Here is a 27,647-nt window from a genome sequence, read left to right as displayed (position 1 = left end):
AAGACTCAGTTGTTTAAGGAGCATTTCCACATTTAGCTTAACTAAATGAGTCAGAAAGATTTGTCCAGCTTTTTGGCTCAACCAAGTACTGAAGAAGCTGTGTGCACTTATGCCCAAGATGATATTGTGTGATGAAATCATGCACTTATGCCCAAGTTGATATTATGTGATGAAATCATGCACTTATGACCTAGTTGATATTGTGTGATGAAATCGTGATCCTGTATTAAAAAAAAAAAAAAAAAAAAAAACAATTATATGCACTGCACTAGCACTACATGACAGCACCTGGGTCCAACTGGACTCAAAAGCGGTCTGACTATCACTTAATTATGACGTCCCATCTTGTTTGAATTCATGCTTGTGTTGTTCTTCCTCTCAAATGTAAGTCGCTTTGGATAAAAGCGTCTGCTAAATGACTGTAGAATAGTAGAATAGAATAGAATAGAAAAGAAGGATGAAAGATGAAAAGGTAAAAAGTCAGCAGGATGAATTTAAAGCTGTGAAGCTGCTTCCTTCTAAACACAGAAGGAACAATATGTTCTATTCTATTCTATTCTATTCTACTGTCATCTAGCAGACACTTTTATCCAAAGCAACTTACATTTGAGAGGAAGAACAACACAAGGATGAATTCAAACAAGATGGACGTCATCATTAAGTGATAGACTGCTTTGAGTCCAGTTGGACCAGGTGCTGTCATGTAGTGCTAGAGGCAGTGCGTATAATTTTCTTTTCTTTTCTAAGTAATTTTGTTTAAATAAAAGATCACGATTTCATCCCATAACATCATCTTGGGCATAAGTGCAGCAGCTTCTTCAGTACTTGGTTGAGCCAAAGATCTGGACAAATCTTTCTAACTCATTCTGAGTAGAAGAGTTAAGCTAAGTGTGGAAATGCTCCTTAAACAACTGAGTCTTTAGCTTACTTTTAAAAGTGGATAAGGACTCTGCGGATCGGACGGAGTTTGGTAGATCGTTCCACCACCGGGGAACAACAGAGGAGAAGATTCTAGCTACTAACCCAGCCAGTAAGGAGTTGCAGTAGTCAATGTGTGAAATGACCAGAGCCTGGACCAGGAGCTGGGTCGTGTGTTCAGTCAGGTAGGGTCTGATCCTCCTGATGTTGTAGAGAGCAAATTGGCAAGACCGGGAAACCGAGGCAACATGGTCATTAAAGGTCACCTGGTTGTCCACCATGACACCAAGATTCCTGGTAGAAGACGTAGGCACAAGCGTGATGGAGCCAAGCTGCACGATTATCTGTGGCGGTAAAGAAGGATTGGCTGGAAAGACAATAAGCTCGGTCTTGGACAGATTTAGCTGAAGGTGGCGATCCTTCATCCATGCGGAGACATCAGCAACATGCTGATATTTGCATTGAGACGTTGTGTCGTCAGGTGGGAAAGAAAGGAAAAGCTGAGTGTCATCTGCATAGCAATGGTAGGAGAAACCATGAGAGCTAATGATGCACCGAGTGAGGAGGTGTATAGTGAAAAGAGAAGAGGGCCAAACACCGAGCCCTGAGGCACCCCTGTTGTCAGCCCATGTGATCTGGACACACCCACTCGCCAAGATACTCTGAAGGATCTCCCTGTGAGGTAGGATGTAAACCACGAGAGGACAGATCCTGAGATGCCAAGCTCCAAGAGTTTGGAGAACAGTATATGATGGTTGACCGTGTCAAAGGCAGCAGACAGGTCCAGCAGTATAAGGACTGAGGATTGACCAGCGGATCTGGCAACCCGTAGGGAATCAGTAACTGACAGGAGAGCAGTTTCAGTAGAGCAGCCTTGCCTATAGCCAGACTGATATGGATCTAACAGGTTGTTGTCTTGGAGGAACTGTGAGACCTGACTGAAGACGGCACGCTCTAGTAGTTTAGACACGAATGGAAGCAGTGAGACCGGCCGGTAGTTTCCAACCTGGGCTGGGTTGAGTGTGGGTTTCTTCAGCAGCGGGGGAACCCGAGCTTGCTTGAAGGCAGAAGGAAAGACACCGGATTTAAGAGAGGAGGTGATAATATGGGTTACTGCAGGTTTGATTGTAGGTAAAATGCTCTGCAGGATGTCAGAGGGAACAAGATCAAGAGGACAGGTTGTGGGTTTTGAGCTGACTAGAAGTTTAGAGACTTGGTCCTCATTTAGAAAGCGGAAGGAGCAGAGTGAGGCCCCAGTAGCTGGTTTGGTAAGGCTGAGTTGGTCCGGCTCAGTGAATTGGTTACTGATGGTAGTGACCTTTTCAGTGAAGTAGGAAACAAACATTTCTGCAGTCAGCACAGTGGGAGGCTGAGCAGGTGGTGGAGATAGAAGAGAGTTAAACACCATGAACATGTCGTGTGTTGGGAGCATTGCGGATCTTGTTCTGATAAAAGGCTATCTTGGCCACCTTTAGGCTGGATGTGAAAGTTTCAGGTTTTTTCTGGTACTCAGACAAGTCAGTGTGTTCTTTTGATTTGTGCCACTTTCTTTCTGCAGCCCTGAGTCCGGCTCTGTGATCCCTTAGAACCTCTGTGAGCCATGGACTGGGAGGGTTTTGTCTGGCTGGTTTTGACACCAGAGGACAGAGTTTGTCCAGAGAGGAGGCGAGAGAGGATCAGAGTGTTTCTGTAGCCTCATTAACAGACAGTAAGGGAAGGGAGGGTAGAGTAAACCTCATCAGACAGCTGTGTAGGTCTGAGGGATCTCAGGTTTCTGCGGTAGGACGCCATTTTTGGAGCCGCTTAATTGACATGAGGAAGGAAGACAGAATATAACCAGGAAGTGGTCTGAGAGGTGCAGCGGGGTGACGGACAGGTGGGCTGTGGAGCAGTTTCTGGTCAGTACCAAGTCAAGAGTATTACCAGCTTTGTGTGTTGGAGGAGTCTGAACCAGTTTGAACCAGTTGCCTGTGATTTGCCAATGTGAATGTTCATGTCTCCCATGACAATTAGTGGTGTGCCGTCATCAGGAATGTCAGAGAGAATCATGTCCATTTCAGAGACAAACTCATCTATACTGCCACCCGGAGGCGGTAAATGACCAGAATGTATGCAGTGATGGGTGTAGGAGACCTTTACTGGTGATACTCAGGTGATGAGCAGGTGATGAGCAGGTAGTTATAGGATGGAGAGGTAAAGTTCCACTTTGTAGAAATAATGAAAGCCCGTTCCACCTCCTCGTCCAGCTGAGCGAGGTGTTTGGGTAAATTCTGTATCGACAGAAAGGGCAGCTGGTGTAGCTGTGTTTTCTGGACGGATCCAGGTCTCAGTCAGGGCTAGGACCTGAATGTCTGAGAGATTTATCAATGAACTGATAAATTCTGTTTTGTTCACTGCAGACTGACAGTTCCAGAGACCGAAGGTAACAGAGGATGTGGCAGACGTTCATGCCATTGGAAAGGACGGGTTTTGTGGATTGCGGTGTCTATTGGTGACACGTCTTGGTCTGTACCATGTCTGACAGGGATGGTTTGAAGCACATTGTGCGTTGATTTAGTAGTGAGGAGGTTTAAGGTCGTGCCCTTGCTCGGTGGACTTGTGCAGGTAGACTCGCAGGTCTTTACCCTTTGTGGTCTTAACCCGACGTGGGCTGACACAATGGCTGACGCCTCGCTGATGCTTCAGCTCACCATGTGTGGTAAAGTACCTGCAGCTGACACAGCTGAGCTCACTTTGCTTGATTGCAACCGGCTGAAACTGCCTCTATCAGCGTTACCTGAGCAGTACATAGTGGGTGTGACCCGCATCACGGCCTCAACTGGTTGTAGAGAGAAGGTGCTAACGACAGAGCCCCACACCAGCAATGTAAACAATAACCTGAAACCAAGACAGAAACTCAAGCAGTAACTCACTGAACTGACTGGACCAACCCTGACTGAAATCAGTGCTTGTGATGTGATGAATATCAGCATCAGGTGAACAGACAGAAAGCAGGATTAGAATCTCACAGCTTCTAGATGGTGAGGAGAGGGAAATATTCACAATATGCACACTAACTTCCATCCATGCACCTTCACTGCTTCATTATCCAGATTTCTGGATATAAATTCTCTAAACTTTCATTCTTAGCTTGACTGTTTAGCTTCACCTCTGCACCTGCAGTCTCCGCTACCGGGAGTTAAGGGTTAACATCTCGTTTCCGGGTGTAGCTTCAGGTCTGTAGATGTAACTATAAACATGTGTGGTGTCCACAGAAAGTCCAGAATCTCAGCTACCAGCTCAGTAAAACCGTTTCTATCACCAACAAACACAGTTAAGACAACAATAATTAAAAGACCAGGTACACAAAGTCTGAAAAACATGTAAACACAGATGATGTTTCCCCATGAACACGAACAAACGGCACTTCTACTGAAAGCTCACATCTCACAGATTCCACAGCTGGAAGTTTCATCTCGATATGACCAAGAGTCACCGAACCAGAGGCAGAAGAAGACCCGATTTATGTCCAAATCTGTTCAAGGCCAGACTTAAGACCAATTTATTTATAAGTAGTTCATATATTTACTTTGATAATACTTCCTTTATTTTACTGTTTTTGGTATTTCTATGTTTCTGACATTAAGCACTCGGTCAGCTTGTTGGAAGGTTCTGTAGAAATCAGCTTTTTCTCACATTCTTCTTATACATGACTTTTTTCTGTTCACATGACTGATGATTTTGGCCCATCACATCTACTGAAAGCTGAACATCTGCTGTTTCCTCCTCAGTGGGTCAGCAGTGGTCCACGAGCTGAAACCTGGCGAGGCTAAACGGTTTGTGTGGGACGACCCAGCAGGACCTCGAATGCTCATCTGGAGCTACATGGAGAATTCAGGAGAACTGGACCTGCTGAAGGTCTGACTTACATCAAACACGTGTCATGTTAACAAGTAGTCTGTGTGACTAATCCGCAGGTTGAGCAGCTCTGTTTCTTCCTTAGGTTTGGTGGAACTGTTCCTCCCTGGTTCATGCAAAGGTGTTCTGGGTGTTAAAGGTTTCAGGACAGAAGATTAATCTGTTCACATGTCAAGCATTTGGATTCTGTTAGTTTCACATAACACAAGTGCATCAATGTCAACAGATTACAACAGATTGTGGTTAAACAACAAAGAAGCTTTCAGAAACTAGAACCAATGATCCTAAGCCTGATACCTTGGATCAGAACCTGCTGTTACAGAGGCTCCAACCTGTTTTTTATACTTACAGGAACAACATGAGGAGAGGTGCATTGCCCTTCCGTTTGAGCATCCACCCCATAAACACATGCTTCCCGTCTTTTATTGCTAGCTGGCTCACTTTCGAGCCCAGGACCCAGGTCTGAGTCCTGCGGCTCAGTTTTTAAATCAAATCCGTCTTTATTTTTTATAGCGCTTTCACATACAAGATGTACCGAAAGTGCTGCACAGGTAAAGTAATAATACAAACTAAAACATCAAACAACAAAAAAGCCAAAGGTTTTTCTTATTCCTAAAAGAGAAAAGGAAAAGGTAGTACGAAGCCCAGCCTGATGGTGGTGTTCTCTGGGCGTTGAAAGCAATGAGAAAGATGAGTTTTTTAAAAGAGACTTAAGTTCATTCAGGTTTCTGGGGAGACCATTCCAGAGTCACGAATCAATCCTGGGACTACTCACCGCCGCTGTTCTTCAGATCTCGATTACAAAGATGTCTAAAGTGTAACACCACCTCCTACTTTTTTGCATAACTCCATCCTAATTTTTTTCTTCTTTAAAGTGTCCGTCAGCACGGTGGTGGCAGAATGATGGTTCTGGCTGCCTGTGCTGGGCTGAACACATTTTGCTTTGCCAAGAGGAGCTTTATGGGTATAAGGCTCCTCTGATAATCTGATTTTTTTTTTCATTTATTTTTCATCTTTTTTTTTTTTATGTTTATTTTATGTTGGGAAAACAGCCACTAAGGGGAAGCTTTGAAGCTGCTAATGAGACATTCATTGCAGCCAAGTGTGTGAAAGTGTGGAAGCCTCTAAAACATACAATGCAATAGGTCCCGAAGACCGGGATAGAGAAAGACTAGACCACTGCAACTTCTGACTATTGTTACCAGGAAGGAAAGCCTCCATCAGAACCAGAAACAGGAAGAAAAGAATAAAAGTGGGTCTTTAGACGAGACTTAAAACGTCCACTGTGGGGCAGATCGGACCTGGAGGGGCAGTTCCAGAGTCCAAGAAAGAAAGAAACGAAAGAAAGAAAGAAAGAAACGAAACTTTATTGTCGTTGCAGCAGGGGTATCCATCACATATCCAGCCGTGATACAGTATGAGACTGTTCCTGTTTTAGTGTGCAGTGGTTTGTTTTACTTATTGGTTTTATTTGTTTATATTTGTTCTTTTAAAATTGCTTATTGTTTTAAAACCGTTTTTAAAACAATGAACAATTATTTTATTATATTTTATGATATTATTTATTTCCTGGTTGATTTTTGTACTTTATGTGTTGCTTTGTCCATTTATGTACAGCACTTTGTTTCAGCTGTGGTTGTTTTAAAGGGCTATATAAATAAAGTTGAGTTGAGTTGAGTGAAAGTTTGCACCAGGACAAGCAGGCTCCCCTACGCTGTTTTTTTCGGTTTGAATAAATTTGGTCAATTGCATTGATAGGAGACCAGCTGATCAATTCCATGGTTGAAGATGCGTTCAGATCTAGAACAGAAATGCAGAGAGAGGCTCAGATAAGACAGGGACAAGTGGCAGCGTCTGCCTTCGTCGAGAGCAGAAAGAGAAGCGGTGCTGAAGTGTAACTTTGGAGGCAGTTGATGATTGTACTGGGGGGGCCGGTCCAATTTAAAGCTTTAAATACAAACAATAAAATTTTAAAACCAATTCTGAAATGTACAGGCCAGCCAGTGCAAAGAAGCTAAGTGCTGTGGAGTTCTGGACTAACTGCAAATGGTAACGAATATATCAGTCATTCAGATTGATATTTTTAAATAATTAGAGAAAAAAAAAAAAAAAAAATTATATGCACTGCTCTAGCCCTACATGACAGCACCTGGTCCAACTGGATTCAAAGCAGTCTGACTACCACTAAATTATGACATCCATCTTGTTTGAATTCATGCTTGCGTTGTTCTTACTCTCAAAATGTAAGTCGCTTTGGATAAAAAAGCGTCTGCTAAATGACTGTAGAATAGAATAGAAATAAACAGGAAGTCATAATTATCCTGACTACTTGTATTCATTTGATGAAGGAAGTCGCAATGTGCCGTAATAAGGAAAACTGAGGATGCAATTGTGATGCATCGTTGAATCGAGAATGAAAATCATTAGAAAATACAGTATCTTCAGATAATGTAATCAAATCACGAGAACCAGTGAAGATGCACAGCCCTACTAAAGCGTGGGACTAAACTATCAGCCTTTTGTGCTTTCAGGATGATGTGGGTCAGTTCTCCTATGACAAACAAGTCCCTATGGTCCACTGGGTGTCCTTCCTGGATGGGCGGCAGCGAGTGTTGCTCTTTTACCGAGGACACTGGAGTGGTGACAAAGGCTCGTCAGGCCGAGGAACTCGGAGCAGTTCAACAAGAAGTGAAGCTGTCACTACAAAACCTCGGACTGTCGCTCGTCAACAACAGTAGCCGGCAGGAGGTTGCTTACATTGGCATCACCAGGTAAACAACTGTTTCCTCTTTAGAGGACGGCCGATGCAGTCAGTCCACGCTGAAGTTGCTGACCCTCCCGTCCACTTTCTCTGCCATGTTTCCTTCTGTGCCTGTCTTGAAACTCATTCACAAGTTTTATGTTTGTCATCACATATGGTGATAAACATGGTGTTAAACAACGCGCCCCCATGTTCCTAAACCAGCACCGAGTTCAATTCCTATATGAACCCTGGCACCGAGTTCAATTCCTATATGAACCCGGGCACCGAGTCCAGTTACGAGATAAACACGGCACCAGGTCTAGTTTCGGATATGAACCCGGCACGAATCCAATGACAAATATTCAGGGATTGTCCACATGTTGCAGCGCCTGTTTCTTAGTAATGTTTGCTTTTATTATCTGCCACACAGATCTCAGATAACAATGGCGTTACAGATCACCATGACGTCAGGTCACCGTGGCGTACAGATCACCATGACGTTCAGGTCACCCGTGTGCGGTTTCAGGTCACCGTGGCGTACAGATCACCATGACGTTCAGGTCACCATGATGTACATCGTTCACATTATGACGTTCAGGTCACCGTGGCGTTCAGGTCACCATGGCGTTCAGGTCACCATGGCGTACAGATCACCATGACGTACAGGTCACATGACGTTCAGGTCACCGTGACGTACAGGTCACCATGACGTACAGGTCACCATGACGTTCAGGTCACCATGACGTTCAGGTCACCGTGGCGTACAGATCACCATGACGTTCAGTGTCACCATGACGTACATGTCACCTGTGACGTTCAGGTCACCGTGGACGTACAGATCACCACTGACGTTCAGGTCACCGTGACGTACAGGTCACCTTGACGTCTCAGGTCACTCGTGGCGTACAGATCACCATGACGTACAAGGTCACCGTGACGTACATGTCACCGTGACGTTCAGGTCACCGTGGCGTACAGATCACCATGACGTTCAGGTCACCGTGGCGTACAGATACCATGACGTACAGGTCACCATGACGTACAGGGTCCACCATGACGTTCAGGTCACCATGACGTTCAGGTCACCATGATTGTACGTGTCACCATGACGTCAGGTCACCGTGGCGTACAGATCACCATGACGTTCAGGTCACCATGACGTACAGGTTCACCATGACGTTCAGGTCACCGTGGCGTTCAGGTCACTGTGGCGTTCAGGTCACATGGCGTACATGTCACCATGACGTTCAGGTCACCGGTGGCGTACAGATCACCATGAGTTCAGGTCACCATGATGTACATGTCACCATGACGTTCAGGTCACCGTGGCGTACAGATCACCATGACGTACAGGTCACCATGACGTTCACGTCACCGTGGCTTTCAGGTCACGATGGCGTACAGGTCACATGGCGTTCAGGTCACTATGGCGTTCAGGTCACATGGCGTACATGTCACCATGACGTTCCAGGTCCCCGTGGCGTACGATCACCATGACGTTCAGGTCACCATGACGTACAGGTCACCATGACGTTCAGGTCACCGTGGTGTACAGATCACCATGACGTACAGGTCACCATGACGTACACTGTACACCATGACAGTTCAGGTCACCGTGGCGTACAGATCACCATGACGTTCAGGTCACCGTGGCGTACAGATCACCATGACGTTCAGGTCACCGTGACGTACAGGTCACCATGACGTACAGGTACACCATGACGTACATGTCACCATGACTCTTCAGGTCACCGTGGCGTACAGATCACCATGACGTTCAGGTCACCGTGGCGTACAGATCACCATGACGTTCAGGTCAGCGTGGCCGTACACATCACCAATGACGTTCAGGTCACCGTGGCGTACAGATCACCATGACGGTCAGGTCACCGTGGCGTACAGATCACCATGACCGTTTCAGGTCACCGTGACGTACATGTCACCATGACGTTCAGGTCACTGTGGCGTACAGATCACCATGACGTACAGGTCACCATGACGTCAGGTCACCGTGGCGTACAGATCACCATGACGTTCAAGGTCACCATGGACATACATGTCACCATGACGTTCAGGTCACCGTGGCGTACAGATCACCATGACGTACAGGTCACCATGACCAAACTTAACGTTTAACGTTTGTGGACCCTGACCGCTGCTTGGTTTAAAAACTGTGGACTCTGACCGCTGCTGGTTTAGCGTTTGTGGACCCTGACCGCTGCTGGTTTAGCGTTTGTGGACCTTGACTGCTGCCACCAGTGACCACGTGGAATTTTCCTCGTGAAGAAATCATGCTCCAGTTTTGTGGGGAATTCAACACAGTTTGTAAGAAACATAGGTCAATGACCGCTTCAGTTTCATCACTGGACAGGCTGAGGTGCAAGTTGATCCTCCCATGACGAAAATCAACCTCTTGATATGAGATAAACTCTGGAAGAATGGGTTTATGGCTGTGGGCAAGAGCAGCCGTGCTGCTGGAGGGAGGTTGCCGGCTGATGGGGCGGTGCAATATGCCGGAGCGGCGCCAGAGGTGCGAGGGCCTTCATCGCTGCTTGCAGCTTTAATTTATGAGTGTATTTATTGATTTGTTGTTATGCCTGTGTTTTATCCTGTAAGGTGACCTTGGGTGTCAAGGAGGGCCCCCACAAATAAAATGTATTATTAGGGTCTGAGCCATACAAAGCTGGAACGGGCCCTATTGTTGTTGAAATGTTTCTTATTATTCTTCTCAGAATATTGAGCGCAAATATGACCCCCTAAACACCCACGAAAAGTTGTGAAATTTCTTTCTGGGGTTTTTTGGTGGATGTAGTCATCTCTGAAGTATCTACTACACACCTGTTCGCTTCAAGTGTCCAGTTATTGGCATGGCCGCCCTGTTTTCCTGCTGCTAAATCATCCATTCGTATGTTATGTCTGGAGAAGGTTTACGGCTACACGGCTATCTCATGGCGAGAATTCTCTTTTTTCTTCTTCTGCAGCATTTACAGTCAAAGTTATGAATCTTCGCTATTCCTTTTTCTTTGTCGTCTTCAAATGTTACGCTAGATGTAGCTTCTGATATCTTGCGTTTCCAGCTCCTACTTCCCGAGTCTAATGGACCCTTCGTCGTCTTCATCTTCATCTGTAGATTAGGAATGTTCTTCAGAGTTATACAGTCTCTCCCATCAGTTTCTCCAGTTTAATTTCGTTTGGATTCAGAATCAGAACCTCGGAATGGTCGGAAGCATCCATGTTCTTTAACAACTACTCCCAAAATGTGCTGAAACAGCCACGATTTAGCTCTTGCAGATCTGTTCTTCCTGGTCCATCTTCTTTCAACACAAAACACAACTTTCTGAAGCAGCCGGTACCATGTGGCTCTGTAGGTACACCTTGTGGTTCCAAGCTCAGGTGTTTGTGTTACAGCTCAGGTGTTTGTGTTACAGCTCAGGTGTGGTCTGGGAAGATGAAGCCAAAGAACCGCTGGAAGCCGTTCAGTCAGAAAAACATCAACCTGCTGGAGAGCGATTACCTGAATTCAGCTGAGTGGGAAAGACAGAAGACGGCTTGGATCAACCTGGACAGCAACCTGGAGGTCAGAAGTCCAACATGCAAACTCTGATTTCACATGTTTTTTCTAGGTTTACTTTCAATCAGCATTGTACAATCATCTGACGGAGAGCGTGTGATGTCACTGTCGCCAGGTGAACCTCAACACAACCATTATGATGATGCGTCCAGCCTGTTTCCTGCCAGTGAGAAGGGAACTTCCTGTCTGGATCCAGGTGGAGTTTAAGCAGTCGAAGCACCAGCGTAGCCTGAGAGCCCAGCTTTACTGGCTGCAGGTAAACATGCACACACCTGGATGCTAGAGTTTTACGAGGTATGCCTCATTTCACAGGTCATCTACTTCCCCTCAGCTGGCTAAGCTAAGGCTAACTTCTTCAAGCCAGAACCACTGCTTCCTCTGAACTCCAGGTCATACATGAACAAGGCTGGATGAGGTCAGAGTAAGAATGATACAGTGCTGACATCATCACAGAAACCTGACTCCATGGTGACATCACAGATAATGCAGCGAGCGGATGGGCGATACCTGACATCCACTGCAGGGCAGGAGACTCTTAACCTTCTTCAAGCTTTGTTTTTCAAAAGGGGGTGGAGCAAATTACATGTCAATCGTAAATATGCTGGGTTAAGCAAGCTCCTTTTCCATCCTTGGCAGGCCGTACAACTACATTAAAAGAATAAAACAGGAGCCACCCAAAAAATAAGAAAATAAGCAGGAGCAGCAATTTTGGCTCAGCCCAAACAGCTGACAGACCCTGTGCTCTGGGTGGCGGCCGAAGGTTGGGACCCCTGGCGGTCTTTCCTTAATATAGATACTGACACCACTCCCTGTGATTTTCCTCATCTCTTCCACAGATTTCTGTTTAAAACTTCTAATATGGGTGGTGTGGTGGTTAGCACCGCGGCCTCACAGGAAGAGGGTCGCTGGTTCGAGCCTCGGCTGGGGGAGGGTTTGAACCTTGAGGGGCAGCGGCCTTCTGTGTGGAGTTTGTTCTCCCCATGTATGCGTGGGTTCTCTCCAGCTTCCCTCCCACCATCCAAAGACATGGATGTCAGGTTAAGTGATGACTCTGAATTCTCCCTAAGAGTGTGTGATGTGTGTGTGTGTGTGTGTGAGAGAATGTGTTGTTGTTTCTCTGTGTTGGTCCTGCGATACACGTGACCTGTCCAGGGTGTACCTGCCTCTCACCTTAATGCTGGGATAGGCTCCAGCTTCCCCGCGACCTCGTAATGGACCAAGCGGTTCAGAGAATGAATAAATGTCCTTCTAATATTGAGGATGTCCAGCTAATAAGCTCTTAGTTTCCATTGAAGTCCAGAGTATTTTGGCATGATTAGTTGTTTGGAGGTACCCCACTTCTGGTTTTTATGACTGCGCAGTTGAAAGACTGTTTCTTGCTCAGGCGCCCACACTTACATGTATGGGGGTTTGTCAGATTAATGTTGTTATTGGGGTCATCGATAGCCAGCTCCGAGTTGTTAAGTTGTTGCCCAGGGGGGTGTTCCAGAAGCTGGATGAAGGGAAAGCCGGGCTTATCTTGATAAGTCAGGCTCATTTAAGCCAGATTTCTGGCTTATGTGAATGCCGCTGAGTAACCATGGTAACTGATGCACCAGAACTAGCCTGTTCGGGGGCAGGCTAAAGTTTAGCTTAGCTGTGTCTCAAAGGTGTGATACAGACTCCGTAAAGAAAGTTCCACCAGGAGAGATCAACACAGGAAAGGACAAGTTAAAAAGAATACAGAGGTGATCAGAATTAAAAATGTCCTCAGAAAAAAGACAATCCCAAGTAAAAACAAGGTCCAATGTGGCCTTTGGCATGCTGGGTAAAAAAAAAGAATCCAACACACTGATGAAACCTCTGGCAAAGAGGTCAGAGTCACCATCAACATGTATGTTAAAATCACCAACTATAACCAGGCTGGACAGCGTCAAAGTGGAGGATAAAAAGTCAATAAATTCAATTAAAAACCGACTGTTTGGACCAGGTGAACTGTAAAAGTGACTCTTATCTCCCACTTTAATCAGTTGCAGTTTCAAAACGAAGCGAAGTGTCCGACGTTCAGTGGATCGACTTGCCAGACGGGTCCTAAAAACCGCAGCAGGCAACTCCGCCTCCTCGGCAGATGTCCGAGGCTGACCGATGAAGGAGTCACCAGCTGGGCAGAGTTCAATGAGAGATGAAAGGTCCGAGGCGCGCTGCCAGGTTTCAGATCATAAGCAGGAAAATCAAGATTTTTAGAGAGAATGAAATCGTTCAACAAAAACAGTTTCATTTGACGCAGATTGGGCATTAAGGAGGAGGCCATGTTCAGGGGGGCTGAAGCCTGATTGTTAATGGAGACAGCCAGAGTCAAGGGTCGCAGGAACTGGATTAGATCCTTGACTCTGTGGTAATCCGCTCACAAAGGGGGAAAACGAGACACCAGCAAATGAAGAGTTTGGATGAACACTCCAGAGGTAGCAAAGCCTCAGAAATCCAGGGCCCTGCATGTCCAGGCAGGAACGCGGAGGAAAAACTCTCACCATGGGAAAACAAGCCGGAGCACAGCTGACCATGAACGTTCGACGTCGCTTACCGGACACTCCACGCTCCCAGAGCAGCCTGATCATCACCTGGACACCAGCTCTTTTCCTGTCCTCCGCGGTCCAGTCGTGGTCCCGAGACGCTAGATGAGAAATCCAGCCTCTGGGAGTAGAGAATGGAGAACATCAGCGCAAAAGAGATGAGGAATCCTTTCTGATCATATACGATCCAAGAGGTAAAAGTGTCAGGCGGCCGTTAAACTATAGCAGCAAAAAACATTAGTGGAACTAAGCAAAAACAGTAGTGCAAAAAACAGCAGTTACCGCAGTTTCTGCAAGACAGAAAGCTGCCGGTAGCAGCAAAGCCCAACACAGATGCCATCTTACCGGAAGTCAGCTCAACACGTTTAGAACAAACACATTCTTCAAGATGCCTCCCACGCTGAGATATGTTATGGTTCTTTTATTTGTACCTGCTGCAGGTTCGCTTTGCTGGTAAGATGCTGCTGTCTGATGGAACAGTGCAGGACTAATGTAGGTCGCACACATTGATAATATATTCACAATACATATTGATTAATTGGGTTATTAATAAACTGAGCAAGGGCCAGTACATACAGAGACAATCAGCTGCTTTATGTAAACAGATTTATACGAGGAACCAGAAATAAACCAGGACGGTGAATCAACAATGACAATGAAACTGGTTTACTTTCACATGCAGTCTGCCAGCAGCTGCTTCCCTTTATTAATCAGGCTGTAATCACCTTTGCTGGTGAGGACACGTGTTAAAGTCCTTATATACGTCTCCATCAGTGATGTGCGGTCAGGAGAGGCGTCAGGATAAAAAAAGAGTGGATGGATGGATGGGTGGATGGATGGATGGATGGATGAGTGGATGGGTGGATGGAATGGATGGATGGATGGGTGGATGGATGGATGGATGGAATGGATGGATGGATGGATGGATGGATGGGTGGGTGGATGGATGGGGTGGGTGGATGGATGATGGGTGATTTTTTTTATTGACGAGCAGCTCACAAATTTTACATCTATACACATATTAATATTATGAAAAAGTAATTAAAATAAATCAAATAAGAATATCAATTAAAGCTGCAAGCAGTGATGAAGGCCCTCGCACCTTTGGCGTCGCTTCGCTCTATTGCACCACCCCATCAAGCAGCCTCCCTCCCGCAGCCATACGCCCATTCTTCCAGAGATTTCCTGCATTAAGGGGTGATTTTCCTCATTAGAGGATCAAATGCCCCTCAGTCTGACCAGTGATGACATCTGAAGCGTTCATGACCTTGTTTCTAACAAACCACTGTCAAGTTCTTATAAACCGGAGCATAATTTTATCAAGGTGAATTCCCGTGATCACTAGGTGGCTCTATAGATCGTATTTCATGTACAAACATGTTCAGGGTTGGGACTAAGGAAAACCTGCCCAAATGCAGTGGCGGGGCATTATAAATAGGTGGCGCCCTACTTAATTTTCTCCCGAGCATCCCACCATATGTAAATTTTTGAATTTTTTGGGGGGGTGGGCAAAATCTGTTGATTTTTCAAGCATGGCAGGTCCCTTACAGCACGTTTGAGTTTTGATAAGAAAAAAAAAGAATACTGAAAAAAACAGAACAAAATACAACAGGCCTATCGCATCGCCTTTGGTGCTCGGGTCTAAATAAAGACTTAAAAGTCACCTGTAGTTGTCACCTGCAGCTGCTTTTCTATCCTGTCAGGGTGTCATGGAGGATGTGTTTATTATTGTCCATAATGCCCTGCAGTTTCCTCCTCATCTGCTGCTCCACCACAGGTCTAATAGGGTCCAGCTCCCTACCCAGCACAGAACTGGTCTTTCACCAGTTTGTCCAGATGTCTCCACTCTTTGTCCGTAGTGCTGCTCCCCCAGCAGACAACAGCATAGAACACCTGCAATGACGGTGTGAGAGAAATCTGCAGCATGTACCTGCAGACATTGAAGGACCTGAGGAAGAAAACATGACTCTATCCCTTCCTGTATGCGGTGTCTATGTTGGAAGACCACTACAGCTTCTAGTCTAGAGCTACCCCACTCACACCTGCCACAGCAGCTGCATCATCTGGGTAGTTGTGTATGTGGCAGGACTCTGATGTGCAGATGTGACAAGAAGGGGAGCTTAAACAGTCCCCTGCAGAGCCCCAATGCTGCATTCCAGTGTCCCAGAAACATCTCCCCACCCTGACATACTGAGGTCTGGATGTCAGATAGTCCATAATCCAGGATCTCAGGGATGGGACCACCCCCATACCTATCAGTTTGTCTCTCAGATCCCCACATAAGAACCAGGCACATCCAGGTTCTTATGTCCCAGTGCAGCAAGTAAAGAACAATGTCTTCAGCTCCCAAGTGTTCCTGGTAGGCAAACTGGAGGGGGTCTAGAACCTGTAGATTCATGCGACGGACAAGGAGCTGCTAATTTAGGCACCAGTATGAGACAGGAGGTCTTCCATAGCACTGGGACTGTTTCCATCCAAAGGCTCATATTGAAGAGCCTCTGAAAAGGGACTGTTAGTTGTCCTGCACAGTCCTTCAGAAGCCTTGGACATGGTCTACCTGAACCAAGTGTCCTGAGCTCAGCTCCAGCCTCTTCTATTGTTTTAGAGAGGTGAAGAAGCTCAGGATGTAGTGGAGGGGGCAGACCTGGAGACAGCAGCCACTGGGGTGGAGGGAGCAGCAGTAAGGTGTTAGAAGCTCCACTGTCAAACCTGACGTAGCCCTGGTTGAAGGAGTTGGCTCTGTCTACATCATCTTCCACAGACGGATAGTTCTTCAGTTTGTAGCCACTCTCCCTCATTCCTCTCCTCCTTCATGTCATTGTTCTCCATCTTCTTTTTTCTTTCTACCTTGTCCTGTCCAGCACGGTGGCGGCAGAATGATGGTCTGACTGCTGTGTTGTGCTTTGCCAAGAGGAGCTTTATGGGTATAAGGCTCCTCTTGATAATCTGATCATCATTTATTCATTTTGGATTATGGAATTTAATAATAATAAAATAATAATAAAAAAAATCTTGCTGGACCTGCCAGGAGAGTCAGAAAAAAGAAGAATAAAGAACAGAAGTAGAAGGAAAGTAGAAAAAAGGAAGAGGAGACAAAGATCCAGCAGATAGAAGCAACAAGCTTCAGTCCAACCTAACAGCAGACAAGCAGCTGCTACACCTGTACAGAAACACAACAGAGAATTTCCTACAACTTTTACAGGTAAACTAAGCAGACAATCATCAGGAGTTCCTAAAAAATAACCAAGACAACAACAACAACATGTATCACAACAACAACCAAAGAACCAGAAACACACACACCTGAACCAAAGCATCTCTTAGTGTATAAACACACTGGACACCTCAGTGCTGAGTCAGCATGCAGAGGATGAGGAAGGAGGAGGGATCGGTGTCAGGCTCGACACATGATAAAGGACACACATTGGACCTGGTGCTGTCCTGTGGTCTTAACGTAAAGTTGATTGCGATCTGTGAAACGCACTTTCGACCACTTTGCAGTAGTGTTTTCTGTAACACTGCCCCGGGGTGTGGCCAGTCCCTGCACCCCGGTACGCCGGATCCACACAGTAAATTCACAGACAGCTTCCTTGTCCTGCGCTTTCAGTGTATTTGCAAAATCTTACGCCGGATCCACTCCTTCCTCATTTTAATAGAACATGTATCTATCAAATCTTGTTTCTTTGAATTGTCTCAAACCTCAGGTGCTTTAACTAATCCTTAGTGAGTCCATGTGACAGAAACCCAGTTACGCCCTCAGCCAGCCTCTGTGAAGACTTCCTGATATTTTTCAGACTAAATTTCTCAGCTCAGACTGCCTCCTCTGCATGTTGTGGACCGAGCGGCTCCTCTAGCTTCTCATGTTGTGCTTGAATGCTTTAAACTTGTTTCTTTAAATGAACTAAAATTGTTAAACAGGTAAAACCTTTTTCCTGACCATTAGACATTGTTGCCAGTAGTTTGTTTATAGATGCTTTTGATTGTATTGGCCCACCTATTCTGCAAGTGGTAAATGCTTCTATGGTGTCTGCCTGGCTGTTTTCCCTCTGCTCTCAAACATGCTGTGGTCCAGCCGCTCATCAAAAAGAGAATCCTTGATCCAAATGTGCGGTCTAACTTCAGACCCATCTCTAAACTGCCATCTGTATCTAAAGTCTTAGAGAAAATTGCTTATGTCCCACTGCAGGCTAACCTTGATCTTAATGACAATGGTGAAAAGTTTGTTTGTGTCACAGAACTGAAACGGCTCTTTTTAATGAACTTCTTTTAACAGCTGATGCAGGGAACTCTGCAGTTCTTCTGCTTTTAGACTTAGTTTTCAACCCCGTGGATCATATCATCCTCCTTCTGCCTGGAGACTCTTGCAGGCATAAACGGTTCAGCACTTAGCTAGTTTCGGTCTTGTCTCACTAATAGGAGGTTTTCTGTAGTTTTAGGACAGTACTCCTCCTCTGTGTCTCCGCTGAATTATGGTGTGCCCCAGGGCTCTGTTTTAGCACCTGTTCTCTTTGCCATGTAAATGCTTGGGTTCTTTTTTTCCTCTTCCACTGCTTTGCTGATGACAGATTTATCTGCCTGTAACCACTAATGATAGCCAATCCACAGTAAATACTCTCCAGGATTGCCTTAATGAGGTTCAGGCATGGTTGATATTGAACTTTTTGTAACTAATTAAAAACAGGACTGAGATTCTGTTGTTCGGACAAAGTGGTATTGGTCCTCTATCCTCTTACTGTCATCCTCTTGTTAAAAATCTGGGTGTGACAGGTGATCCTCTGTTTGATGAACACAGTTTCTTCCAGCTGAGGACTCTTGCAAAGATTAAATCCTATCTTCCTCAGGAGGACTTTGAAAGAGCAATACACGCATTCATAACATCTCGTCAGGACTACTGTAATTTTCTGTATGTTGGTTTGGACCAGAGCTTCCTGCAATGCTTACAAAGCGTTCAAAACACTGCAGCCATCTGCTGACCAGAACAAAAGACATAAATCTATCACCCCTGTACTACGCATCCTTCCTGTTGCCTTTTGGGTAAAATCTAAGGTTTTATTGATTGCTTTTAAGTGTTTAAATTCCCTGGGTCCGCCTTATTTAAGTAGCCTGTTGCAGCCCTATACTCCACCTAGAGCCTTGAGGTCAGCTGATCAGCTCTCATTGGTTGTTCCTAAGGCCAGGCTAAAGACCAGAGGGGACAAAGCCTTTTCTGTGGCAGCACACAGAATATGGAACAGTGTTCATCTGTCTGTCAGATCCTCTCAGTCTGTAGGTCAATTTAAGTCCTGATTGAAATCACATCTCTTTTCCTCGGCCTTTAACACAAGCTGAAATTGTGGGGTATACCTTGGCTTGTTACTTGGTACTTTCGCTGTTATTTTATTGTAATTTTTTTGGTTGTCTTATTGTTATTTTATCTGTTTTATCTGTGAAGCACTTTGGTCATGTGCTGTTTGTATTGTGCTATATAAATAAATTTGAATTGAATTGATTATCAAGAGCAGCCTTATATCCATAAAGTTACTCTCGGCAAAGCAAATGCGTTCGGCACAACACAGCAGCCAGATCATCATTCTGCCACCACCATGCTGGACGGGACAAGGTAAAAAATAAAGGATAGCATGGTACAGTTCTAACTGGAATCACAGTGTCCCTACAAAAACTGATGTAGTCTCTGATGTAGTCTATGTCCATTTCCTGCTGTCCCAGGAGTACATCCCAGTCTGTCAAAACAGTCTCTCAGTGCATCCTCTGCTTCTAGTCACTACTTCCTGATAGATCTCGTGGTGACAGGAAGCTTCTGTACATGAGGTTTGTATGTGGGTTGGAGATGGACCATGCTGTGATCAGATCTGCTCATTGGTGAGAGAGGTACTGCCCTGTACGCCTCTTTCAGGTTGGCATAGAACAGATCTGGCCATGTGTTGGACGTCCACATACTGTACAAAACTGGTCAGGCAGGAGGTCAGAGAGACAGGACTTAAGCCCCTGGTAATCAAGCATTCGGTTGTTGGTTCTGTATCCTAGCAACCGCGTCATTCATGGCAGCCAGGTCAGTTCTCTGTGTGGGTCTCAGTGCTTGAGATCTGATTTTTTATGGTTTTATGTGTAATATTTTAAATGTTTTGGGCACATGTCGGTGATGCTTCTCAAGGAAACCACTTCTCCTGCAGTTTGGGATGTTATATACTCAGCAGAAGTTATTTTTGATTGCCATGGAATATCAACTGCATGAGGCCTAGGCCTATTTGGAAATCCACATGATGGATTAGACAGATTCTTAATGTGCTAGCCTATGACAAACAACAACTTTTGCTAGCTGTTAAACACCCCTCTTTGTGTGAACTCTAAAGCTAAGTATACAAAACCTTCATTTTTTTCTATCTGCTAAAGACTCACAGCCCATACTACTAGATATCAGTTTGAAGTTGTTAGACCTTTGTGCTAGCCTCGCTTTTTACCAAATTGGACTGCTATCTTTTTGCTGGAAGCTCTTGTTGTTATCCTCCATGAGTCAGTATTGTCTGCTAGCCTCAAGTAATACATGCTAACCTCAGGCTCTGCATGCTAGCATACAGCTTTGCATGCTAATTCTCCAGCTTTGCCTGCTAGCCTCATCTCTGTATGCTAATCTCTAGCTCTGCTAGGGTCCAGCTGTGCATGCTGGCCTCCAGCTCTGTGTGCTAACTTCCAGCTCTGCTAGCCTTCAGCTTAGCATGCCAGCCTCTATCTCTGCCTGCTAGCCTCCAGCTCTGCATACTAGCCTCCATATCTGCCTGCTAGCCTCCAGCTCTGACCCCTAGCCTCCAGCTCTGCTTGCTAGCCTCCAGCTCTGCATGCTGGTCTCCAGCTCTGCCTGCTGACCTCCAGCTCAGCCTGCTGGCCTCCGGCTCTGCCTGCTGGCCTTCGGCTCTGCCTGCTGACCTCCGGCTTTGCATGCTGACCTCCAGCTCTGCCCTGCTAATCTCCAGCTCTGCTAACTTCTACCTCTGCCTGCTATATTTTGACTGGACAGTATGTATCTTTTTATGTTCTTGATATTACTGTGTTTCATTCCTGGTCATTATGAACTTGATGCTCCCAGCAATAGGGAGTATGTCATGTTCACTAATCAGTTCTCAACTCAAACAAGGATTCATGAGTTACAGCATCAGCAAATCAGTTTATATTACCAACTGGAGCTCTATTGTCTAGAGGTAACAGCCAATAAGATCTTGTATCTTCAAAATTTACTGGTGTTAAAAGATCATTTTACAATCTCAGAGAACTCATTTTTGTTTTTCACAGGAGTTAGTGGGAATGAAAAAATGTGTGTTACCAAACTAAAACTGCGTTGCATGATTATGCTCTTATTGATGCTGTCTGGTAATGTTCAGCCCAACTGCCACTTCGCAGTGCTTATCTACCCCCTCAGGATTCAAAAGTAGAGATGGTCTTGGGTTTATACATTTAAATGTTAGAAGCCTTGTCCCTAAAATTGATATGCTCAAGATCTGGGCTAATACTACAAACACTGATGTAATGATCTTATCCGAAACTTGGCTTAAGAATTCTATACCTGATGAATCAATTTCAATTGAAGGTTATAAAGTTCATCGAACTGATCGGGTTGGTAAAGCGGATGGGGTTGCAATCTATGTAAAATCAAGGTTCATAAGCTCTGTTACACTCTCAGTTACGAAAGCTAAACAGTTTGAACTCTTGGCAATTAAAGTGACCATTTCAAAGGACACTCATATCACTGTAGTTGGCTGTTATTGGCCCCCATCTGCCTCTAAAGATGCCCTTCAATCTATTTCTGATATTTTACATGAAATAAATGATTCTGAATTCATTATTATGGGTGATTTAAATTTGGATTGGCTTTCAGAAAATTCAGATTGTCTAAAGAAATTGTGTGATACATTAAACTTGGTGCAACTTATAAATGAAAAAACTAGATTAAATCCCAAAGTACATAATAAATCTTCTATTCTTGATTTAATTATAACAAATACAGCTCACAAGTACATTTCACCTGCTATATTTTGTAATGATATTAGTGATCATTGTGTAATTGCTTGTGTCAGAAATACTAAAATCCCCAAGGTAAAACCTCGTCTCATTTTTAAAAGACACTTTAAAAACTTTGAACAGCAGGCTTTTCTGCGTGACCTATACCAAAGTGATCTCAATAGAGTTTCTCTGATTTCTGATGTTGAATTGGCATGGCAATATTTCTAATCAATTTTTCTTTCTATTACTAACAAACATGCAACAATCAAGAAGTTTTGGGTCAGTGGTAGGGAAAATCCATGGTTTTCAGACAGTCTCAAAGAGCAAATTTGTTTGAGGAACAAATTGTGGGTGCAGGCTAGATTTTCAAATTCCTCTCAAGATTGGACAGCATTTAGAACTCTAAGAAATAAGTGTACTTTAATGATCCGAAAAATCCAAATCTGAATTCTATTTAAAATCAGTATAGAAAATCAAAAAAACCCCTGCAAAATTTTGAAAATTGATTAAATCCCTCTCTGGTACAGACATGGCCTCAAATCCTCCCGGAAGAAATTCTTGTTGCTTAGACAAAATAAAAGACAAAGATGTTATGGTCAATCAGTTTAACAAACACTTTATTCAGTTGGATCTTATTTGATCACAAAAAATGTGAATACACCCTGTCTCAAGAAGCCCAGCCAACTCAGTAGAATATAGAAATACGGAACTGTTTTATTTTAACCTGTCTCTGTTTCTCAAGTTCATAAAGCAACTGAAAGAAAATTGATCACAAAAATTCTGCAGGTCCAGATACACTGGATCCATACTTCTTAAAGGTTTGCAGCTGATATTATTGCTGAGGTGGCCCATCACTCATATTTTAATTTGAGGTCTTTGCTCTAATACCATACGACCTAAAAATTGGAAATCAGACCCAAATTCTTCCTTTATTTAAAGGTGGCGATCCTGCAGATTTGAAAAATTATCGTCCAATTTCTAAAACTTTCCGTGCTGGCTAAGATCCTTGAGTCTTGTGTAAATTTACAGATGAAAACAATTCTTGGCTGATAAAAAATATTTTAAATAGATTTCAGTCGGGTGTTTAGAGCTGGTCATAGCACTGTCACTGCTGTGCCGACAGTTGTAATAAATGACATATAGTTGGAGCCTTAGATAAAAAACAGCACTGTGCAGGGCCTTATTTGTGGATCTCTCTAAGGCATTTGACTCAGTTGACCATGGATTGCTTAATGACAGAAATTAGATCAATTGGTTTTAGTTGCAAGTACCACAGAAATGGTTTCAAAATTATCTTACAGGATCGTTCCCAGTGTGTTTTGTAGAAAGGGCCATAAATCTGAATTCCTTAACATAGTGAAAAGGGTGTTCCACAGGGATCTATTCTTGGGCCTATTCTGTTCACTATTTTCCATAAAAGTGATTTGGGTAAAGATATTAAATTAAAAATACATCTATATGCTGATGATACAGTGATTTACACCTATGCTCCATCCATCGTAGGGGCTGTGCAAAATCTTCAGGCTGCATTTCAGTCTTTAGAAATTGCACTTCTGAACTTGAAATTGATTTTAAATGTTCGGAAAACAAAATTTATGGTCTTCTCAAAAGCCCGATCCCCATTAGGTGATTATAACATCTCTACATCAGATGGGAAACTCATTGAGAGGGTTCCATCGTACAAGTACTTGGGTATATGGATTGATGATAAGCTTACATTTAGTGTACACATCACCACTTTAATCAAAAAGCTCAAAGTGAAGGTTGGTTTTTATTTTAGACATAGATCTTGCTTTACTTTAAGCGCAAAGAAAAAACTTGTGAATGCTACTTTTCTGTCTGTGATTGATTATGGTGATACCTTGTATATGCATGCAGCCTCATCAATTTTGCATAAACTTGATTCAGTGTATCATGCATCATTACGGTTTATAACAAATGCAAAATCCCTCACTCACCACTGTACTCTTTATGATCTGGTCGATTGGACATCACTAACCACTCGCAGAAAACATCACTGGTATTTTTTTTATCTATAAAGCAATATTGGGAAAACTTCCTGGATATCTTTGTGACCTACTCTGTGTCAGTTCTGGGAGTTACCGGCTCCGCTCTTCAAATCGCTTGCTTTTCACTGTTCCCCGGTTGCTCACAGAGTTGGGAAAAACAGCCTTTTCCTATTCTGCACCATGGACATGGAACAATTTACAAAGAGATCTTAAACTGGAATCATTTATTTCGGTTGATAAATTTAAGGCAATCATAAAGAGTGTGGTAAAGGAGACGTGTTTGTTTTTCTTGAGAGGCTCACTGTGTTTTTAAATAGTTGTTCTAAATCTTAATGTATTTATTTTGCTTAATTTTTATGTAATTGTAAACTGTATTTGGCTGCTACCTTGGCCAGGTCTCTCTTGTAAAAGAGATTCTGAATCTCAATGGGACTTCCTGGTTAAATAAAGGTTAAATAAAAAAAATAAATAAATAAGAAATGTGGCACCACGCCACGGCAGGGTGTTTACTCTAGGGGGAATGTAAACAATAGCAACTATATGTGGAATCCCTCCCGGGTTGCCAGTGTTGGATAAGTTCAATTTCTACATGAAGATAGTTCAGAATTCAGTTCACACATTTTCTGCTCACAGATCGGTTTTAGCCGGGATTTGCTGGGTAAATCTGGCACTCTCTTAACAAAGTTCAGCTTGTGAGAGAACACTGTTCACAACACCAGAACGAGTGCGCTCAACACAGTGGCGGTTCTAGGAATTTTTCACAGGGGTTGGCCAAGGGGGTGGCTTAGGGATTTCCAGAGGTGGCCACATTAAAAATGTGCATGAAAACATGCACGTTTTCATATGCAATAATATTCAACCAATATATGCGTAAAATCATTCAAATATCTTCAAAATATTTTAAAGCAACATTGTAAGGCCCTTGAATGTAAAAAATATTGTACTAAACTGTAAAGTTATTATATTATTATTAAAGTTATTATAAGTTATAAAGTTATTCTTTCAGAGAGTTTTGTTGACCTGTTTGATCCAATTACATACTGTTTTTAATGGTCAAGCTAAGCAAAGGTTAAGCTTAGAATAGTTTTTATTACCAATAGATATTTTGATGATAGGATATTTCCCATATATATCAACTTGTCAAATGATATCAGTTCTGCTGCTGCCCTGCTCAGCTTGAGCAGTGAGTACTTCACTCTTAAAAATAGTTAGGCATATTCATGAAGTACAAGAGCTTGAAAGGCGATCATATGAGCTACAAACTTTCTCAGGTTAAAAAAAATAAACAAGACAAACAGCATTCACACATGAAGAGGAAACTGGTGTGACATCTTTGGACAATCCTGTTTTTTTTGTTTGTTTTTTTTTTTCCACACTTTTCTTACTGAAAATTTCTCGTTTTATCAGTTCATTTTATTGCAAGTTATTTGAAAAAGCATTTAGTTACACATGTCCCGACATGTTTAATAACGCGCATTTCGCGCTGTTGTGCTTTAGCATGATGCACTTCAGAGCCACAGCCAGTGTTACTAGTTTGCCAAATGCAGTACAAGTTAGTATCTACGTTTGCTGAATGGTAGACTCCTCCCTCCGTGCTAAAAGTCGGGCAAAAATCTAATTTGTCAACAGGCTCACCAAAAACAAACCCAAGGCACTCCGGAGGAAAAAAAAAATTTTTTAAAGCCTTAATTGATCATGGCAAAGCAGTGAAAACCGACGCATTGCGACCCTCTGCCATGATCAATTAGGGCTTTAAAAAAAAGCCTTTGGTCTATTTTTGGTGGACCCGCAGACAAATTGGATTTTTGCCTGACTTTTACCACCGAGCGAGGAGTCTACCATTCAGCAAAACATAGATAACCAACACACCCCAGCATCCAAAACGAGTTTTACAGTACAAGCTAGTGTTACTAGCCAAAAACGTAAGCACTGTAGTAGCTTAAACGTAAAGCAAAACATTCAAAAAAAATTTATTACAGCAGCAAACCAAAACGTAGCAAAGGACAGACTGGGAAAATTGACTTACCATGAGTAAACTGTAGATAAAAATAAAAAAAAAACTGCTGCCAGCCCGCCGATCCTGTGCACCTGTTGCGTCCAAGTCCCTGTCCGGCCGGTAAAATTTCTGGAAGCTCAAATGGATGCAAACCAATGAGCTTCAAAGATCTTTGGGGTGGCATCAGGGGTGGCCAATCAAACCTTGGGGGTGGCACCGGCCCCCCTAGCCACCCTATTGAAACCACGTATGCGCTCAAAGTAATGTTAATCAGGCAGAAATACAGAACGTTCAGTTCACCTTCACTCAGAATGTGAACCATGGTTCAATAAACTCGTTCAGGCACAGCACTGACTGTGACATGTAATACGCTTGGAAACCAGCTGAAAGCAGTTCAGTGTCCACAGAAATGTGGACAGAAATGTTTTAACCTGGATTTTTTTCCATTTCTTTCAAATATAAGAACCAAACCATGAGGTTATCATGGGTGTGTCATTGAAAATGTCAATCCAATTTTCTCCAAGCATCATGGTACAGTATCATACTAATCTGAAAGGGTGCATACACAATCTGTTTTTCCCAGTATTCAGTACATTTCTTCATCTCAAAAGTAAGTCTCTCCATATCATATATTTCTTTTCCTATCCCACACTGCTGGACCAGATTTGGAGGGTCAGCCTGTATCCACTTTCAGGTTATGGCATTCCTGCTGCTTGCCAAAAGTATCTTCAACAAGTAATTGTCCTTGAGTGGAAGTGTTTTAGGTTTCTTGCCAAGTAACAGAGTAATCTATTTTAACCCCTATTATTCTGTTTATCTGGTTAGCCACTCCCCCCAGCATGGCAGGATTTTTGGGCAGGCCCAGAAGACGTGGACATGATTAGCCATGGAGGTACCACCCAGCTCTGGAGGCCTGTTTGCAAAGCTCTTATTTTAGAAGTGATAAAACATCTCACTATATTTTTCCAGCCGGACTCTCTCAATGATCTGGAGCTTGCAGTGGTTACTTGAGTCTCATGTATCTCCCTCCAGGTCTCCTTCATATGTGTTTCTGACTTCCGCTCCCTTTTTTGTTTGATGTGAACAGTAATCTTTTGAGGCTTGTATACTTCCATATATTCTTGAGGCCAACTTTTTACTAACCTTGTTTTTGTATGCATCATGAAATATAGAATTGTATTAATTTTCTTCTCTGATTTGTAATTTTTTTAACATAAATCAAACCAAATCAAACTTTATTTATAAAGCACTTTTCATGCTGGGGCAACACAAATTGCTGTACATGAAAAATCAATTTATGCATTTAAAAACAAAGCAAGTCTTTGCACAGATCAAAAGAGACTACATAAAAAATTAATTAAAAAAAGTCAGTCTTTCATACAGTTGCACGCACAAACAGGCATATATACACACAAAGGAGCCCCATTCTGCACATGACTTAATTTCTGTCTCTGTACTAAAAGTAGTATTAAACACTAAAAGTGATAAACATCTGGCCTGATGCTGCTGTGAGGAAACAATATCATGAGGATCCATCCACACCAGGAGCCCACATCACAGCCATAATTCTGCAGTGTAGGGCCCCCGCCACCCAGACAAGGGCAATCACCGCAGCAACAACCCCCAGACCGAGCAGGCAGATTCCCTGGTGTGGAGAATCCCCATGAAGAAAAAACTGGAGTTAAGACAAATATTAAATAACCTTAAGAAACAATAAGCTAAGAGTAAGTATATAAATAAATAAACAAATAAATAAAATAAATACAGTTGAGTAAAATTAAATGAAAATAAAATAACAACATGTAAAATTAAAAATAGCTTGAGATCAAATAAAATTTAGTTAAAAGTAAAGCTAAAATGATGGGTCTTAAGCCTCTTTTTAAAAACAACAGTCTCTGCAGCCCTGAGGTTCTCTGGCAGACAGTTCCACAGACGAGGGCTGTAACAATGAAAAGAGGCCTCACCGTATATC

General features: G+C 43.4%; 1 protein-coding gene across 1 annotated transcript in view; it reads left to right on the top strand.

Annotated features, from left to right (window-relative positions):
• LOC121639658 (vacuolar protein sorting-associated protein 13C-like) overlaps positions 1-27,647 on the top strand; it is a 271,744-nt gene that overhangs the window by 201,626 nt on the left and 42,471 nt on the right. Inside the window, 6 exon segments of the mRNA XM_041985039.1 lie at positions 4,689-4,815; positions 7,347-7,433; positions 7,435-7,586; positions 10,987-11,005; positions 11,007-11,135; positions 11,245-11,385. Coding sequence (XP_041840973.1) covers positions 4,689-4,815; positions 7,347-7,433; positions 7,435-7,586; positions 10,987-11,005; positions 11,007-11,135; positions 11,245-11,385 — 655 coding nt within the window.

The sequence above is a fragment of the Melanotaenia boesemani genome, chromosome 1, assembly GCF_017639745.1.
Source record: "Melanotaenia boesemani isolate fMelBoe1 chromosome 1, fMelBoe1.pri, whole genome shotgun sequence".
Classification (NCBI taxonomy): Eukaryota; Metazoa; Chordata; class Actinopteri; order Atheriniformes; family Melanotaeniidae; genus Melanotaenia; species Melanotaenia boesemani.
The sequence above is the reverse complement of the archived record's forward strand: the minus strand, read 5'-3'. Positions and strand labels throughout refer to the sequence as shown.